The sequence below is a fragment of the Sinocyclocheilus anshuiensis genome, unplaced genomic scaffold (assembly GCF_001515605.1).
Source record: "Sinocyclocheilus anshuiensis isolate Anshui unplaced genomic scaffold, SAMN03320099.WGS_v1.1 scaffold1023, whole genome shotgun sequence".
Lineage (NCBI taxonomy): Eukaryota > Metazoa > Chordata > Actinopteri > Cypriniformes > Cyprinidae > Sinocyclocheilus > Sinocyclocheilus anshuiensis.
The window spans coordinates 868304-886005 of record NW_015546084.1 but is presented as its reverse complement, the minus strand read 5'-3'; the positions used below and the strand labels follow the sequence as shown (position 1 = coordinate 886005).

Below are 17702 nucleotides of genomic sequence, written 5' to 3'. Positions count from 1 at the left end.
TAAGAGACACAAGCAGCTTCCACAAAGCTACTATTGGACAAAAATACTAACAGTTAAAAAATTTTTGACACCTTTTTGTGATTTTAGGCTTTATTCTCTCTTGAAGACTTGAGCGGACATTTCACACACACAATATAATTCTGTTATAGTTGGATATTTGTTGAGCTGCTCATTTTAGCTTCGCAATTTTTGCATAAGTGGTACTTCTCCATTACGTCTTAACAATCCTTCCATTTAGCTCACTGGGAATCTCGACTCGGGGCAGAGCCTGTGGTCATGAGTGCTGGCATATGTATCATATTAGCCAGAGAAACTCATGATGCAATGAAAAACAAGGGCTGTATTTACAAAAGATCCACTCGGAACCGCCAGGAGGGCATTGAATGTGACCTCTTAAAGTGTTCTGCACATAAACTGCTGTTTGCTAAGACAAAAATCAAATGTGAAGGCAGAACTCATTACCGTCAAATTACAGGGATTTGCATCGCTTTATGTAATAGACTTGAAATGCCAGTAAATGACACCAAGTATTTATAGACAGATTTACAGATTTAAGCTTCTTTATGTTACTGCTTGGGGCAAAAATTCACATATTTTTGGACAACATGTCACTAACTCGATCCTGGTTATTTGATCGTCCATGAGAAACTCAACTGCAGTGTATAATAAACGTAATACAATGATGATAAAGAAAAATGCTTTCCAATTCATATCTAGGAAATATGAACTATATCATGGATTTATTAATACACTTCTAATTACAATCCAAACTTCACTTTCTGATGAATTCTTGTTGAGATTCTCATCTCACTGGCCAAGTCCTCTCTATTATTTTTTCATCCACTCAAAAATGTGTGTCAGGGCATTATGGGACATCATTCCGGAAACACTTCTACTGCCATTTGAAAGTTTCACTTTTAGTCAAAGACAGCAGCTGGATTGCCTCTTCTTAAATTTTTCATCACAGTTGTTAGAGATTTCTGTGTAGAAAAGATGCATATATCATTTTCTGTATGACCATGGTGAAATATTCCCAGGGTAAAACATGAAAATAAAATGTCAGGAATTAGCCATATTTTGATGTAATGAAAGAACTTACTGACAATATCTCTAGCTTGTCTAGATTTGTTCCTCTCCAGCTCAGATAATACAGTGGCCTCAAATGTAAGTGATGCAACCCGTAGAAAGAAATCTCTCACACTTTCCCCTATCGAGGACAACAGAAATAACACATAAGATGTCATATCATACGTTACTTACACTACAGTCAAACGTTTGGAATCATGTTTTTATATGCTTCTGAAAGAAGTCTCTCATGCTCACCAAGGCTACATTTATTTCATCAAACATACAATAAAATGTTAATCTTGTGAAATATTGTTACAACTTAAAATAACAGTTTTCTATTTGAATATATTATAAATTGCATCCTGTGATGCCAAAACTGAATTTTCATTAGCCGTTACTCTGCTGATCAGTCTTCAGTGTCACATGATTCTTTGTAAATCATTCTAATATGCTGATTTGGTGCTCAATTATTATTGGTGCTCTAATAATAATGGTTCTTAATATAATATATTATGTTGAAAACAGTTTTTGCTTCCTAATATGTACTGTAATTTATTGTCTGGATTCTTTGATCAATTTATTTTAAATAGAATAATTTTGTAACATAAAGGTCTTTACTGTCACTTTTGATCAATTTAATGCATGCTTGCTGAATAAACGTAGTATCATGATATTTCACAATACTACTGTTTTTACTGAATTTTTTATGTGACTATTTATGACAAAACGTATTTATGAACACATCTAGATATTATTATCAGCTCAGACACGCAAAATAGTTTGATGGCAATCAAAACAGCTGCTGTTAAAAGTCTTTTAGACAGACTTGTTTACCTGACAGCGCAGACACGGCCCAATACTCTGCTCTGATCTCCTCAGAGAGTCGAACGGCCTCTTGCTCCATTTGGGCCAACTGATCTGGGTGCTATGGGAGAGAAAGATTCATCTAGACTAGTTATCTCAAGGAAACACCATCTGGGGATTGTCAGGATTTTGAAAGGCTTTGAAGAGATCAACTGAAAATAAAACTCACACTAAGATCCTTCTTGGTTCCCACGAGGAAGAGGAGAACACTAGAAGGGTCATTGTCTCTCATGGCATCCTCAAGCCACTCTCTGAATAAACAGAGACAGACTTGATTCATGACTATTCAAACAGTGTTTGAAACCAAATAAGTGGTCGTACTGTACCTTGCATGATCCAAAGAGTTATAATTGCTCAGGTCAAACACAACAATGATGGCTAGAAAACAAAAGATACATTGTTTTTATACAATACACAGCAAGAGTATGCTTAATGTAGTCTGTTTTATTACCTTGAGCTCCCCTGTAGTATGTGGATGCAACACATCTGAATCTTTCCTGACCTGCTGTGTCCCACCTGCAGAGAGAGAGAGAGATCTGTGATCGAAGGATGCAGCCATATGACTGTTAAAGTAATACACAAAACTCACAACTGCAAACTGAAGGGCACCCCGAGGACCTCAAATCTCTCCATCTCAAAATCCACTCCAATAGTCGCCTTGTACGTCTTGCCAAATGTGTCTTTGCAGAATCTCGAGGACAGAAATATTAACAAATGTAATCGTTCAAGCTTTTTTTTTTTTTTTTTTACACGTATGGTTGGGATGTTATGTTAAAATTGATGTTTTTCTTTCAGTAAAAGCACAATGAGATCTGAAGTGAGAATAAATAAATGAACATTACAGACTCTTACCTGTTTATTAAACAGGTCTTTCCAACTCCGACATCACCAACAACAATGACCTTGGCTACATTCAATCTGGAGATGTAGATTTGCGATAAAATAATGTTCATTCAGAGTGCATTACACATCTGTATTATATACAATCAAAACCACTCTGGCTTTATGAAATTTTGCCTGCACTGTAGGGACCAGCCAAAAGTCCCCATAAACATACTAAACACTGACAATTTCAAAACAATAGATTTGAATGGAAAGTCCCCACTATACTAGCAAAACAAAAGCTTGTATATGTGTGTGAAAGAGAGAAAAAGAGTAATTTACCCTGTTTTCTGTCCTTGACATGCCTCTTTAACAGTAATATTGAAGCCATCTTTGGTGTGCACTGCAGCGTCCCTTGTAAAGTACTGAATAATAGCCCAATAGAAATTTGTTAGGTTAGACTTTAAAAAATTACAAGACAAAACAAAAAGGTAGCTTTTTACATAATAATCTGGTCCAGTCCAGTCCGGATTATAACGCTCAGTGGGTGATTAAATACAATAATCCTCTAAAATGAATGAGTTTTGAGCAACAAAACAGCAAGGGAGTGGACAAAACTAATAACTAATTAAAAATGTAAAAAAAAAATGTGTTACCAAAGGGAGTTCACAGATGATCCTGTCTCCTTTCACAGGGGGCAGAGAGCTCATCATGTGAGAGCTTTAACAAGACCACACCAATACAACCGCAAATACTCAACCATTCTGTCCGCTGACTAGTAGGATTAATACAAATGTAAAATGTAAGAGAAAAATGTAATTGTACAAAAATGTAATAATAACAATAATAAAAATAGGCCTACATACAATTAAAAACAGTAAGTAACATTAACATTAATGGCCAATTAACATGCTGCTGTATAATAACATTTGATGTCAAAACGATATTTAAAAAGCAATACAAATGAATATGTTTTTGGAAAAAAATTAAATACAACTTACCTTAAAAGGCAGAAGGCTTTTTTTTTACATTCTACAAGGAGCCTAATTTAGACTTGACAGTAACTTTATTTAGTCGATACATTTTTTGAAATAATCGTTTAAAAGTAACTTTTCGCTCTCACAGCGTGACTGTGCTCAACATAAACCCCAGTCTCCAGTGGCTGCGCTCGATATTTACAGCACGCAAGTGAACTACACAACCCATAATGCCTAGTGGTGTTCTCGCGATGACTGCGTGTGTTAACGTGAACCCCTGCGATATACTGAAGAAAACCCCTCTCGTTCTTCCTTTCCCAACATGGCCCCGAAGGCGAAGAAGGAAGGTGCGTTAGGTTTATAGATTTTATGGTATCAAAATAAAGTTTATTGTGATTATATACAGCTACGTTTTCGCCTAGTTGTAGTTGATATATGTATGTTTGTCTCTTAACTGTTTAATTAGGCGTCTGGAGTGAAATGATACTGTTTTTAGTCAAGAAGTGCCGGAGTTTAGTCACAACCGCGGCTAGCAAACTAATGTAATTGAGCTGCATGCCGTTGCGGTCTCATTATATCAGACTCCCAAGGGTTAAATCCATTAGCCAGTTGTCATAAACTGGTTGTTTACGTTCTATGTGGATTGTACAGAGTAAAATATAAATAAATGTAATTGGCAACTCGATAGCTTGTCATTGGTAGCTAGTCACACACGTGGCTACCCATATCCATCCATTTCTCATTTATTACCAGTCAGTTTGGTGAATAAAAGAGTCTTTAAATTAGCCCTTAAAACCTTATTGTTTTTATGTTTGTGTGAAAATTTGTGCATTTAATAGCGGCTGTCTGAATGTAAACACGGTAATAGCCATGTACAAATAACGTACCTGTGAAAGTCTCATATTTTATTATAACACAATTAAATGCTTATTAGGGACGTGAAAACGGACAACTTTATACTCATTCATTGTATGTCTCATAGACTGATTTGTAAATGTTACATGGTCATAATTTTTTCAACAGCTGTACCGGCTAAGACTGAGGCCAAGTCCAAGGCCCTTAAAGCCAAGAAGGCTGTGCTGAAGGGTGTCCACAGCCAGAGGAAGAAGAAGATCAGGACCACCCCAACCTTCCACCGGCCCAAGACCCTGCGTCTGAGGAGGCAGCCTAAGTACCCTAGGAAGAGCGCTCCACGCAGAAACAAGTGAGACTCTTTTGTACTTTATGAACTTTAAAATTAAGAGTGCATTTGTTGCACTTAAGTTGAATTATGGTTTACAAATGTCAGGTAGTCTTGACATTTTTCTTTTAGGATGCAAATGATGGGAATTGCGATCAAAGCATGAAATGATCTGATTACAAATTTTTAAACACTGATGCATCCTCATTTCATCATTGAGATATGGTTGAGGCTAAAAAATAAATATAATTCTTGTTTTTACGGAGCTTGCCTGAATTTAAAATCAATATCTCTCTGGCTCTGTCAGGCTGGACCATTATGCCATCATCAAGTTCCCTCTGACCACTGAGTCAGCTATGAAGAAGATTGAGGACAACAACACTCTGGTGTTCATTGTTGACGTCAAGGCTAACAAACATCAGATTAAACACGCTGTCAAGAAACTCTACGACATCGATGTGGCTAAAGTCAACACACTGATCAGGTAGAACTTGTTTTATTCAAGACGTTTAAAGTATTGGTTCTCTAAAAACATTTAAATTATTATATTAATATTAAGAACAAATCTAAATCAAAATGCTTAAAAACAATCAAGTGTATTTTTTATACCGTATAGTATTATAAACAAATGGTAAAAAGGGTAATAGTTTTTAATTGAAGTTTTTGCAGCTTATGTTAAAGTTTATAAACAAGTAGTTGTCGATTTCAATAGAAATATCTAAGGAGCCTTCAGATATTGTTGAATTACAATAAAAATAATTATTCTGAAATGCAATGTTCTCAAAGGAACCACTGATACAGAGGAAATGCATTGTCAGGTTTGTGATGCATTCTGAATATTTTATTTATTGCTCCCTGCAGGCCTGATGGCGAAAAGAAGGCATACGTTCGTCTTGCACCGGATTACGATGCCTTGGATGTTGCAAACAAGGTAAATTAGTGAATGTAAATCAGGGACCTTGAGTTTAGCTCCAACCCTAATCGAACACACCTGAGCAAGCTTATCATCAAGGTCTCGGGATCCCTGGAAAATCACAGGTGAGTGAGTTTGATCAGGGTTTGAGCTAAACTCTGCAGGGCAGTGACACTCCAGGACTGGATTTGAGGAACCTAATGTAAATGTTCATACTTGTATTAAACAATAGATGTTGCCAGATTCATGAAGCTAGATTGGAGGCTGAGGGAATTGTCAACCTCTGCAAATGTAAACTAAGCTTCTGCCTGAATGATGCATTCAAAAGAACCAGAGATGCTTTGTATTTTCTTTCTTTTGCAAAACATCTGAGCTTTGACCTGTGCTGATTGTCATCGTTTTTTCTTGCAGATCGGCATCATCTAAAGTGCTCTTGGTCCGATGTACAGAAGAATAAATGTTTGTAAAAACTATTTTTGTTCTTGTGGCTTTATTTGTTTACATTTCTGGAATTTAAAATAAGGTTTGAGAATAGGATTTTGGTTAAGCTTTTTTTTTTTTTCTATACCCAAAAGTGTTAAATTATACTGAAACTATAAAAGTAAACCAGAGCATCAGCAAATTAATATTCAAATTTTAATCACAGCAGATGTGTATTAAATGTCTGAATTATTGTAATTAAACCATAGAATTTTAAGTTTTTGCGCTGTAATGACCATGGATTTATGAATTGATTTAATTTATTTTTCCTTTATGTTCAGTAGGTTTTTATGAAATTTTGGTACAGCTTTTGTTTTTTTTTTTTTTTTTTTTGGTTGATTGTTACGGGAGAAATGAAAACTAGCCCCTTTTTTTTTTTTTTTAATCTCAACCTGAAACATGCTAAATAAAATGCAGTATTAAGTTGATGTCAGCCAAAGTTAAGGTTGCTAAATGTTATTTTATCAGGCTCTGTATGAACACCGTAATAATAAATATAACAACAATAAATATACATTATAGGTTAGGCTTAAAGCAGTTTTCTACAGCGGGTGCCTGCTCTCTTCACCAAGGGATTCTTAGTCTGAAAAAGGTTGAAGACTCCTGAATTACATTAAAAATGCAAACTTAATTCACTGTCCCTATTACAAAGTCTTGTATTGTTGGACGTTTTTTGCATTTTCCTGTAGATAATCATAACAGGCAAGGAAAGAATGAATATGCTGTTTTAATAAAGCAATATTCACCTTTTTACATGTTAAACTCTATTTAAAAAAATACCGGTAACATCCTTTCAGTGAACTATATCTTGTTCCTACCACTGTTTTCAGGGAATTAATGAAGTGTTGCAGTACTGAGGTAGATATGTTGCTGAGGCAGCATCACGTCTAACACATTTATTAGGACGAATACTTGATAATTGTCTTTGAAGATTGCATATCTGTTTACCAGTACTCCCTCAGAAGAAATGTATGAGGCTGGTGTAGCTTGATATAATTACTTAATAGCATAATCTGACGCACTTTACATGTAGTCACCATTTTTGGGAAAATGCTTCATATAATAAATTGTGGCTAAATCAAGTAATTTACATGGTTTTACATCACAAATGGTGCCATTTGCTAGATTAAGATGTCAGTTTACTCTGCCTCCTGTAGGTTCAACATCACCCCTGCTTTGGAAGTTGTCTTAGTATTTTCCATGACATTCTAATTTATTGAGATGCACCTGTATATTGTTTTCCAGTATTAATGACTAAAAATGATAAAATCAATATACATTTACCTGAAAAGCAAAATTTCACAAATTACATTTTTTTTTTTTCTGAAAAAATATCTGCCAATGATGTATGAACTTATCCCACTGGCAGATATTTTTTTTTCTGTTTTTACGGTAGTTAAATTTGATTTATTTTTTGAAAAAATAGATTTAACAATATATAAAGGAATAGTTAACGGAAAAATGGAAATTAGCCCAACTCTACTTGCCCTTAGGACATGCAAGATATAAATGAGTTTGTATCCTCGTCGAAACAGATTTGGAGAGAATTGTGATTGTAGTAAATCCATCAAGTCATTTTTAATTTCAAAGTGATGCTTCTGGCTTCAATACAAATCCTCAATCATTGCTTTCTCCAGAGAAAAAGGTCATTTTGTGTGAATCAGGAGAGAAATATACACAGATCAAACAGCGTTTACAAGTGAAAACAATCCCAAAACAGTTCTAAACAAATATGTTAGTGGATTTTGACATGAGAGGACAGCAGAGAATGGACTTTTTCCCTGGAGGAAGCATTATTATGGATAGAGGACTCGTATTTTGGAAGGAAGGGACAGTTTAAAGTTAAAATGCCTTGATGGATTTGTTTCTTACAAACACACAGCCTTTTTGCTTTACAAGATGTTAATTAATAGACTGGAGTCGTGTGGATGACTGGCAGAATATTGTGATGTTTTTATCAGCTGTAAACTCTCATTCTGCCCGTCTGACGGCACCCATTCACTGCAGAGGATCCATGAAAGAAAGTCAATGCTAAATTTCTCCAAATCTGTTCCAATGAAGAAACAAACTCATCTACATCTTGGACAACCAGAAGATGAGTAAATCTTTGTGCATTTAAATTTTTGGGCGAGTTACTCCATTCCAGGAATAGTTATTCCATTTAAAATAAGGTCATGTTTTTGCTTAAGTAAATGTTTCTTTATGTAAGAATGTCTAGATATTTATACTGGAAAATAGATACTGCGCAAGAAAATCACTTTTGCAGTGTAAACCCCGTCTGTGCTAACAGATCCTTAAATGATTGGCTTAACCCTTGAGTTAAAAAATTGTTTATTGAGTTTAAGTTTTATTCTAACAAGTGAAAACTTTTTAAAAGTCTCTGATTCACATCAGACTCTCTGGTGAGGTTTGCTCGTTCTATACAGGCATTTTCTGTATAAATGTTGTGTTAACAGTCACTTGAATGCAGTCTTTGGTTTAGGACCGATAGACGTCAGTCTCTGATGGTTTAGTCCTCAGCAAATTTACGACCACTATTGTGAGAACGCCCCTTGCTGAAGAAGTCGGTTCGGAGGAGGCGGTAGAAATAGATGAGAATCATGATGTTCATGAGCATAATGGTTATCAGGAAGTAGAGGGCATGATCCAGCGACGAGTAGTGGTGTATGAGGTACCAGGTGAGGTAAAACTGGGCTCCAAGCCGGAAGGTCACGTAGGTCACCACATTGAATAGTTTGTTGATGGTGTAGATGAAAGAGTTCTGGGCCACCTTAGCCAGCTTGAGCAATAAACGGGTGTGTAGGAACACACTGTTCACCTCCACAAACAAAGCCACCACTGCACCTGCCACAAACCGATGTGTGAACACAGCGTACAGGAAACACCAGATCACCTACAGGGAAACAGAACAGAGATTTACAGTTAAAGGGATTGTTCACCCCAAAAATGAAAATTCTGTCATTAATTATCCTCATGTTCCAAACCCGTAAGACTTTTGTTCATCTTCAGAACACAAATTAAGATATTTTGATGAAATCCGAGAGCTTTCTGACCCTCCATAGACAGCAAGGGTACTACATTGTTAAAGGCCCAGAAAGGTAGTAAGGACATCGTTAAAATATCACATGTGATATCATGTGAAGCTATGAGAATCCTTTTTGTGCACAAAGAAAACTAAAATTACTTTATTCAGCAATTTCTTCTCTTCCGAGTTAGACATTTTAACAATGTCCTTACTACCTTTCTGGGTCTTGAACGTGTCAGTTGTGCTGCTGTCTATGCAGGGTCAGAAAGCTCTCGGATTTCATCAAAATAGCTTAATTTTCTTACGGGTTTGGAACGACATGAGGGTGAGTAATATATGACAGAATTTTCATTTTTGGGTGAACTATCCCTTGACAACAACTAATAGTTATTGCCATACATCACAGTATGATTGATTACTTTAAAAATGCATTCTTTTAACAGACTGTGAGGATGCAGTTAGTAACATTGTAAATCTTGCAATGTTTTTTATATTTTTATTGGGGAAAAAACATATTTATAATACTAAACTTTCTTACCTGGGGATTAAATTACAGAAAACTGGTTAGTGTTTCTAATATACAATGGCCAAGAGAGTGACAGAAGATTTGATAACTTTCTTCTGACCAACATAATCCATCTCTTAATTTTTTTTTTCCTTTTTTGTAAAGTCATAGAAGCACCATCGTGGATTTTTTTTTCTTTGGCTATTGGAGCAAATGGTGGAACATATTCTTATAGTTTCTGTTTACCACTATAAAAGTTTACCAATCTATGATGACTTTTACTTCTGAGAACCCTGGAAATGTGAAAAGGGTCTATTAGAAGTGATTTTGGATATCTGTTTTTATCACTCCATAAATCTGAAAATAGTCCCAAAAAAATGTGCACTAAAATAAAAATTTTAAAGTGTATTTTGGATGTTTTTGTCTAAAACATGGTATGAAAAGTCAAATAACCCAAATATTTACCAGTGCATGACAAATCACTGTTTTTGTCTGTAGTGTTTTCCACCTCATTTATGCACATATGAATCTGAATGATAACCGAGTAACACTTTCCAAGTGTTTTGAACTCAGCTTTTGCTACTTATACAGTGTATATGTCTTTCCAACAGGATTGTTTGTCATTATTGCACATTGTCTTATCCTACTAGAATTGCATGGCTTTTTTTCGGGTTTGGCCCTTGCCAAACAAGGAATTAAAAAAAGAACAAAGTACAAAAGGTAAATTTTCCTCAAGTATAGTGTGAATAATGTGCAGTCAATCACTGTGGCAGTGCACACACCTCACATTATCCAGGTCTGACTAATAGTCTTTTTATGGCTTCACCTAACCTTTTAAAACATTTTTCATGAACTTGTGTGATAAACTCCATATTGACTTACCATAACATGGTGAAGTAAAAACTCCCAAGATGCTTTTGCATACCCACTAAAAATAATGTCAGCAGCATCCTGAATGAAGTATCCTGTTGAAGGAGATCAATGCTGATTTTTTTTTTACTGGACAAAACTTTAGTATAATACATATATATTGTATATACAAATACATCTACTCTCAAATGCTCAGTCACTTTCTTTCTTGTCTTTTGGATTCATGCTGACATTCCTCATGCTGTTAAAGTATGCAGGTGTCTCTCTCATCAACATAATATGTTTGCAAATGTAAAAGCAAGGTATGGAAGCTTATATTAAACAAACTCCAGCTTTAACTATTCAAAGACTGTGAGAGAAAAATAGCTGTAAGATGTTAATTATTTTCTACAACATCATTCCAAAGACCTGAGTCACAAAACAGCTTCAACTCTTATCAGGAGATCAGGGTTACACAGAGGCGGGACAGGGGCTCCTACACAGCCGGACGTTCAGGAGAACATGAGCATCAGATAAATAAGACACGAGTTACATCATTTGTAAACTTCCTACATGTGTCAAGGGTCTAGGTTAATTATGTTGCACATGTTTACTGACCAGATGAGACGACGACTAGCATGTATGCTGATGGGGTGTAGGTGGAGTGGATTTCATGCACCATCACAGGATGCTGTATGACGCTGTCGGGACATAGATTCATGCAGACTGTTGATCATATCAACCAGAAGATCAAAATAATACTGCGCTTAATAACTGACAAAAGACAGTGGAAAAGTCCACTGATGATCGATCAAAAAAACACCCACAATGGTGAAACTCTTGCTTGGGTTGAGGTCTGAAGTGATTCATACTATGACAATTCTAATGGTGTAATTTCTTTTTAGTTAGTCTCACTCTCATGCTCTCATTCATGCCTGTCTAGCAGGTTTTTCCAGTTTCCAAACTGAGAGATTTGTAATTGAAGGTTAAGCGCGATTCATGAACATTCAGTAACTTGCGTTTATTGGTAGACACTGCTATTAGTACAAACTATAGCAACGTCTAACTATAAACACAAGCTAGTATCAAGATATCAACATAACTGTAATATACTTTGACTCTACTCGAGATACTAAACCTCGGCAGTGTCTTATTCAAGATTTTGGTTTGTAAAAATAGTTAAACCCTTAAAATATGATAAATGTTTTAGGACCATTTATTAGACATTTTTAGAAAAGCTAATACATTTATCATATTTTAAGAATGTTTAAATATTATTACAAGACAAAATATTGAAGTGAACAATTGTTCAAGATTGTTTGAAATTCAAAATTGTATTAAATATTAGAACTTGTGAAGAATACATCATATAAAATTCTAAAGATTTATGTTTCAATTTTTGTTCTGGTTTAAGCATAAATCTTACAATATTTTTATTTTTTCATGCTTACAAAAAACAAAAATAGCTAAAACAACAACAACAACAAATGTGATTCAAAATTTATTAGTTTTAATATCTTACTTTGCCTCTCAATTAAAATTATAATTTACAAATGAATTAAAATTATGCAATCATATTTTAATGTTAAAATATTGATCAGGTATATATATTACATAAAATAAAGTGATTTCAAGTTCTTGCAAATCACTGAAAAAAAAGATGAATAAAAAACAACAACTCACCAGGCGACGGCCCAGATGCCAGTCAGCAGAGAGTGGACGAGGGACACTGAGAGGTTCCTCCATTTCCACGTCCTCCAGGGGTCTGCTTCCACCGTCCCGGGACTGGGCACAGTCTGCAGGAACCTGTGAAGGATCCTGAAGATTACAGAACAGCAGAAGACATACAGGGCGGGATGCTTCTGGACTTCATTCAGCCATGTGTCCATCCTCCACACTCTTTATTCTGTGTCTCTCCTCTTCTCAGACAGCGAGTCCTTGTTGTTCCCTTGCTGATCTAAACTTTCTGTGCCCTTTCCAAAAGAATCCACATGAATTGCGTTCAAATTCTTGAACCAGTCCCTGCCTTTCTTTTTCTCCTTGTAATTGGCGACAGTCTTCCTTACACCAGTACAAACTTTGTACCTATTCTCCACCTTCTCGTCCCTTCCTCCACGTGCTGGTGCCTGTCATAGGTGTGGTATCTGTCACAGTACCTGTTTGTTGAACACTGATTGGCTGATGATGAATGGATCTGTGGGAGTGTTACAACAAGGAATGACGACTGTATCTCTCACTTAAACTTTTTGTGTCCATCTCCCTGTATTCCACGATCCAGCAAAACGCTTCATGCATGTAGTGATAGAGTCGCATCGTGTGTGTGTGTGTGTGTGAGTGTGTGTGTGTGTGTGTGTGTGTGAGAGAGAGAGAGAGAGAGAGAGAGAGGGAGAGAGAGAGTGGGGAGCACAACAGGACAATAGAGGCCATTTAAACTCACAGTCATACGGCTGTCCCTAATAAATGAAATGGCCAGTGTCCTGCAGCTGGATCAAATGACTTCACTCACACTGTCACAGCAGAGAGGAATGGTTTACAGAAAACTGTTTGTTGTGTTTGGTCAGCTTTCAGGTGAGATATGGGACAATTTAGCACTCGATCCATAACAAAAATCATGTTTGCTGGACATGCAATTTCACTTAACACTTCGCTCAACATATAGAGTGGCCCCTAAAAGGATGCTTTAGTTGCAATTGAATGTCTTAGATATAATTAGATATAAAATACCAAACCGTGTGGCATCTACAAACAAATGATGCTAAATCAAAAGAAACAAATACAGTTTTTTTCTGATTTCTTGTAACCAACTGGTGTTGCAAGGATTTATGACACCTTACGGCTTTCCACTAAAGTTTGAAAACCATAGTGTCACAATAATTTAACAACAAATATGCCATTATCATATATCATGATTTAATATTAAGCGTCAAACGTTTCTTTAATGGTTTTGAAATAAAGAAGTATCTTATAATCACCAAATCAGATTAAAAACAACATTTTTTGTGAAATATTATTACAATTTAAAATAACAAATTTCTATTTGAATATATTTTAAAATGTAATTTATTCCTGTGATATCAAAGCTGAATTTTCAGCAGCCATTAGGCCTACTAATCTTCAGTCACATGACACTTATGAAATAATTCTAATATTCTAGTATAATATAGAATTATATTAAAATGGAATTCATATATATATATATATATATATATAAAGTTTGACTTAGTATGAAATATTTTTGAAACTACATACAGTTGTTTCACGTGTTTAAATGTATTTGTTAATTGATTCAAAAGTTCTGAATGTGTTCTACATATTTAGGATTTAAGCCCCTTTGAATTACAGCTCTTTCAGGCACACCTATGCAAAGCTCTGAGAGATTTTGAACTGGTTGTTTAGGCAGTTTTGAGACCTGCGTGCCTGGGGAACGTGGGTCTGACTGGTGTGTGGAGTGTGACATCTGCTGGTGCAACTGAAAAAGACGATTTTGAACTATGGGCTGCTGTTCTTGCAATGAACTATGGGAGATCAGGTAGGAAATCTGAATATTAGAGCACACCGTGAAAAATCCTGCATAGATTTATTTTAAACACACGGTTTTAACGTTTTGTAACTTTATATATATATAACACTTTGGATAAACTTTAAATTCTGTCACGCAAATGTAGCTACTTTTATGCATATTACTCGGTTTTCTCAAAGAAATGCTATTGTAATGTTAAATACAAACATTTTACAGTTATCATTGGGCAGAGAGGTCTTAAAAATATAATAATAATAATAATAAATGAATAAAACGTAAAAATCACTGCCCTAAAGACTGATATTTTCTGATGAACCCAAATGTAACGAGAGAAACAGACGCCGCCAACTGTCACACAGGCTAAGTTGTATTGACAGAGTCATTTGACCCAGTGCTCTTCTGGTCAGTGATTTAAAAGGTAAATACAGTCTTTGTGAAATACTTGTCAGTCGTGACGTTTGGAGCTATCCGTTTACAGGAACACTTCTCTGGCCACACAGACTCAAATAACCTTCCATTCAGAGATTGCTTGTTTTCCAAATTTGCGGAAAGTCAGTCGCTGAACGTGATAGGCCTACTGCTTTATGGTAGAAGCAACTGAAAGAATTAGAAAATTATATAAAACAATTAGGACTGGGGCTGAACTTTCTGTGGAATCCTGACAGCACAGATTCAAATCTAATCATGAATCTTGTTAGGTCAATAAGCATTATGTATGAATCAGCAATCTGGTAAATTCAGGCATCCCTGTCTCTATATGGATTGCAGCTTCCTAATGCCTGCAAATGATTCACAATATCCTGGAAATTAAGCAAAAAAAGCCTGTTTAGGTGATCTGTTCACAAGTGGTCAATCAAGCAAGACACCTTACCGGTACTTACATGCGTTTCATGTGTAATTCATATGACCACTTGTCTTCTGATTTGCCAAAAATCTGTGACATTACACGGCTTACACAAACGAACAGGCTTTAATATAATATAATATAATATAATTAATGTACTGTAAGCATTATATATTCTCATAAATTGGGGGGCACAGAGGGTGGGATGTCTGTAAATAATCTGATAGTATGTGAAAAACAACAACATGAACTTTTCTAGACAAACAACAATACATTTCCTGTGAAATATGAAACATTTAATCTTTATATTCCATTCAAAATTTATGTAAATATTTTAGATTCACTGGTCTATATCAAGATCACTCACACAGTTCCATCCATGAGGGGACATTTTTTTTTTGTACATTACATGCTTCATTGGCAGTTCTCAGCAGCAAAATTTGAAGTTCTGCTGCATCATTTTCTGTTTAATGCTGTTTCAGTCTTTAAACATTTCCGAGGTTGCTAAAAGTTATTTTCAAATCTTTAGTAACAGCTAAATAATATTTAAAAAAATAAAAATATCTGCGTCATCACCGTACTCAGCAGCAGCCAATCCAAATCACTGCGTCATAGTACAACAGCCTTCAGCAGTGAAATCAACAATTAAGATTAAGAGTGAGGATATTACTAAACTGTATAGTCAAACTCGCTGAGATCTAATACAATCTCAGCTGATGATGAAGACTCTGGGCCCTTCCTCTCTCATGGGTGGCAGGCTCTCTATGTTCTCTATGAGGATGTGCTTGTCCTCCCTCTTCGATGGGCTTTCTGGCTGACAAAGGTTGCTTCTTAGATCTTCAAAACACACGTTCAAGTCTTTGAAGAGGTGTAACATGCTCACCCCGATCACAATCACCAAGAAGCCCCCGATGGTGCCCACCATATCCACTCCTGACATGGCTCCCCATTCTTTAAAGAGAATCACGGAGGTGCTCAGGACTACAGTGGTGAAGAAGACGTAGTACATAGGGTACACCAAGAGTGTATTGAAGGTATCCAGCGACTTATTGAGATAGTTGACCTGGATGATGATGGATCCAATTAGGGTCAGCAAAAGAATCCAAGTGAGAGGGTGACGGACCACTGAAAGGTCAGAGAACATGGTGCGGATCGCAATGCCGAGGCCCTTGACCGACGACACGGTGAACGATCCGAGCAGAGAGCAGATGCTGATGTAGACTAATATGTTGGTTTGACCGAAGCGAGGAGAGACGTAGAAGATCAGGACCATACAAGTGACCAGCAGGATGCTGGCAAACACCAGAAAACCTTCAGGAGATGCAGAAAAGGCTGTTATCCATTACAACATATTTTCGGTTCTATAACTAACTGTGTCTAAACACTAACCAGGATCCAGCAGTTTTTCTGTCATTTCTGTAAGCGTCGTCACCTCTTCCTCTTCAGGTGCATGTATAACCATTATAGTGCTTCCCAGTATGCTGAGCATGCAGCCAAGTTTTCCTAGCAGATTCATTGTTTCTCCGAACAAGTGGGAGGACAGAACTGCACTGAAGAGCGTAAATAAACATTAACATTAGTACCTTTCCACTTAGTTCTAATGAAAACGCTAGAAAGAAACACAAAAGGCCATAAACAGAATCAATGCATTCGTATTGAGAAATGGACATTAGAGGGACAACATCTTGTTATATGTTTATAATAAACATATCATGATGAATTGACTGCTTGTTAGTGCAATTATCAATTGACATGTTCTTTGAATATCCAGTATGTGTTAAAATTACATTTCAAGACATAATTTCAGCCTCTGTTAAGACTGTATCAACCTTTTTTTTTTTTGTATGTTTGGGGGAGACATCTGACAGGCTGGAGGGAAGAACAGTAAATTTGGGGTCTGTAAAAATTTTTGTTTTAAAGGTGACATATTATGCCCCTTTTTACAATATGTAATATAAGTCTCTGGTGTCCCCAGAATGTGTCTGTGAAGTTTCAGCTCAAAATACTCCACAGATAATTTATTATATAATTTTGAAAATGCCTATTTTGAGTGGAAGCAGAAACACGCTGTTTTTCGGGCCTGTGTCTTTAAATGCAAATGAGCTGCTGCTCCCCACCCCCTTTCCCAGAATAGAGCTGCGCGTTTACAGCTGGTATCTGCTAAAAACATCTGTTTTGGTTCTGATTATCATGTTTATCGCGCTGAAATCATGCGTTTTAAATCATATGAGTTTAAACTTCAGATATAAGGTTTTCTGAGCGCACACATCCGAAGCACATGGACAAAGTTGCTGTCACAGCATGTGATTACTAAGTTTAAGTTAAAAACACACAGTCACAAAAACAGTCGGTTATGTCTGTGAAGGTAAACAACTGGGAAATAAATCGCTTGTTTATTTTAGATCTGTGTGGGAGCAGCAATACAGTAGCCTAAATAAGTCTGCTCTGAGGCTGGGACTGGATCGGCTTTCACCGTGGACGAAGCGGAGTCCAGCCCGGGGTCGTCACATGTGGTTGCCGCAAGCCCTCCAGATGTTCCTTCGTCGAATCTGCCATCCGCGCCGTTCTCAAGCCCGCCGCCTCTCCTCACTCTAGCCCCCGGCCTCTGCTCACTCTAGGCCGCCGTGTGTGACACTGTGTTTCGTTGTGAAAGCG

At 36.4% G+C, this 17702-nt stretch overlaps 4 protein-coding genes across 6 annotated transcripts in view; 1 reads left to right on the top strand and 3 right to left on the bottom strand.

Moving 5' to 3' along the window:
* Positions 1–94: 94 nt before the first annotated feature.
* On the bottom strand, positions 95–3889 carry rab34b (RAB34, member RAS oncogene family b). Of its 3 annotated transcripts, none has more exons than XM_016501444.1 (11): positions 3756–3889; positions 3411–3529; positions 3097–3179; positions 2785–2850; positions 2522–2623; positions 2384–2448; positions 2259–2310; positions 2102–2183; positions 1903–1993; positions 1100–1207; positions 95–980 (listed from the first exon to the last, which is right to left on the bottom strand). In XM_016501444.1, the coding sequence occupies exons 2-11, from the start codon at positions 3465–3467 to the stop codon at positions 922–924; spliced, it is 765 nt and encodes a 254-aa protein (XP_016356930.1). In that variant the 5' UTR covers positions 3468–3529; positions 3756–3889; the 3' UTR covers positions 95–921. The 3 variants fall into 3 exon arrangements, with proteins under 3 accessions (XP_016356930.1, XP_016356931.1, XP_016356932.1); XM_016501445.1 differs by having other exon boundaries at positions 1104–1207; XM_016501446.1 differs by lacking the exon at positions 2522–2623.
* A 91-nt stretch (positions 3890–3980) lies between these two features.
* On the top strand, positions 3981–6297 carry rpl23a (ribosomal protein L23a). Its single transcript, XM_016501531.1, has 5 exons — positions 3981–4078; positions 4755–4935; positions 5219–5395; positions 5773–5842; positions 6236–6297. The coding sequence occupies exons 1-5, from the start codon at positions 4054–4056 to the stop codon at positions 6248–6250; spliced, it is 468 nt and encodes a 155-aa protein (XP_016357017.1). The 5' UTR covers positions 3981–4053; the 3' UTR covers positions 6251–6297.
* Positions 6298–8337: 2040 nt separating this feature from the next.
* Positions 8338–13034, bottom strand: tlcd1 (TLC domain containing 1). Its single transcript, XM_016501530.1, has 4 exons — positions 12367–13034; positions 11302–11384; positions 10717–10799; positions 8338–9197 (listed from the first exon to the last, which is right to left on the bottom strand). The coding sequence occupies exons 1-4, from the start codon at positions 12570–12572 to the stop codon at positions 8814–8816; spliced, it is 756 nt and encodes a 251-aa protein (XP_016357016.1). The 5' UTR covers positions 12573–13034; the 3' UTR covers positions 8338–8813.
* Positions 13035–15173: 2139 nt separating this feature from the next.
* nipal4 (NIPA like domain containing 4) overlaps positions 15174–17702 on the bottom strand; it is a 6940-nt gene continuing 4411 nt past the window's right edge. The window contains exons 5-6 of the mRNA XM_016501528.1: positions 16437–16597; positions 15174–16358 (exon numbers count right to left, since the gene is read on the bottom strand). Coding sequence (XP_016357014.1) covers positions 15757–16358; positions 16437–16597 — 763 coding nt within the window. The 3' untranslated portion in view covers positions 15174–15756. The remainder of the gene's footprint in view (positions 16359–16436; positions 16598–17702) is intronic.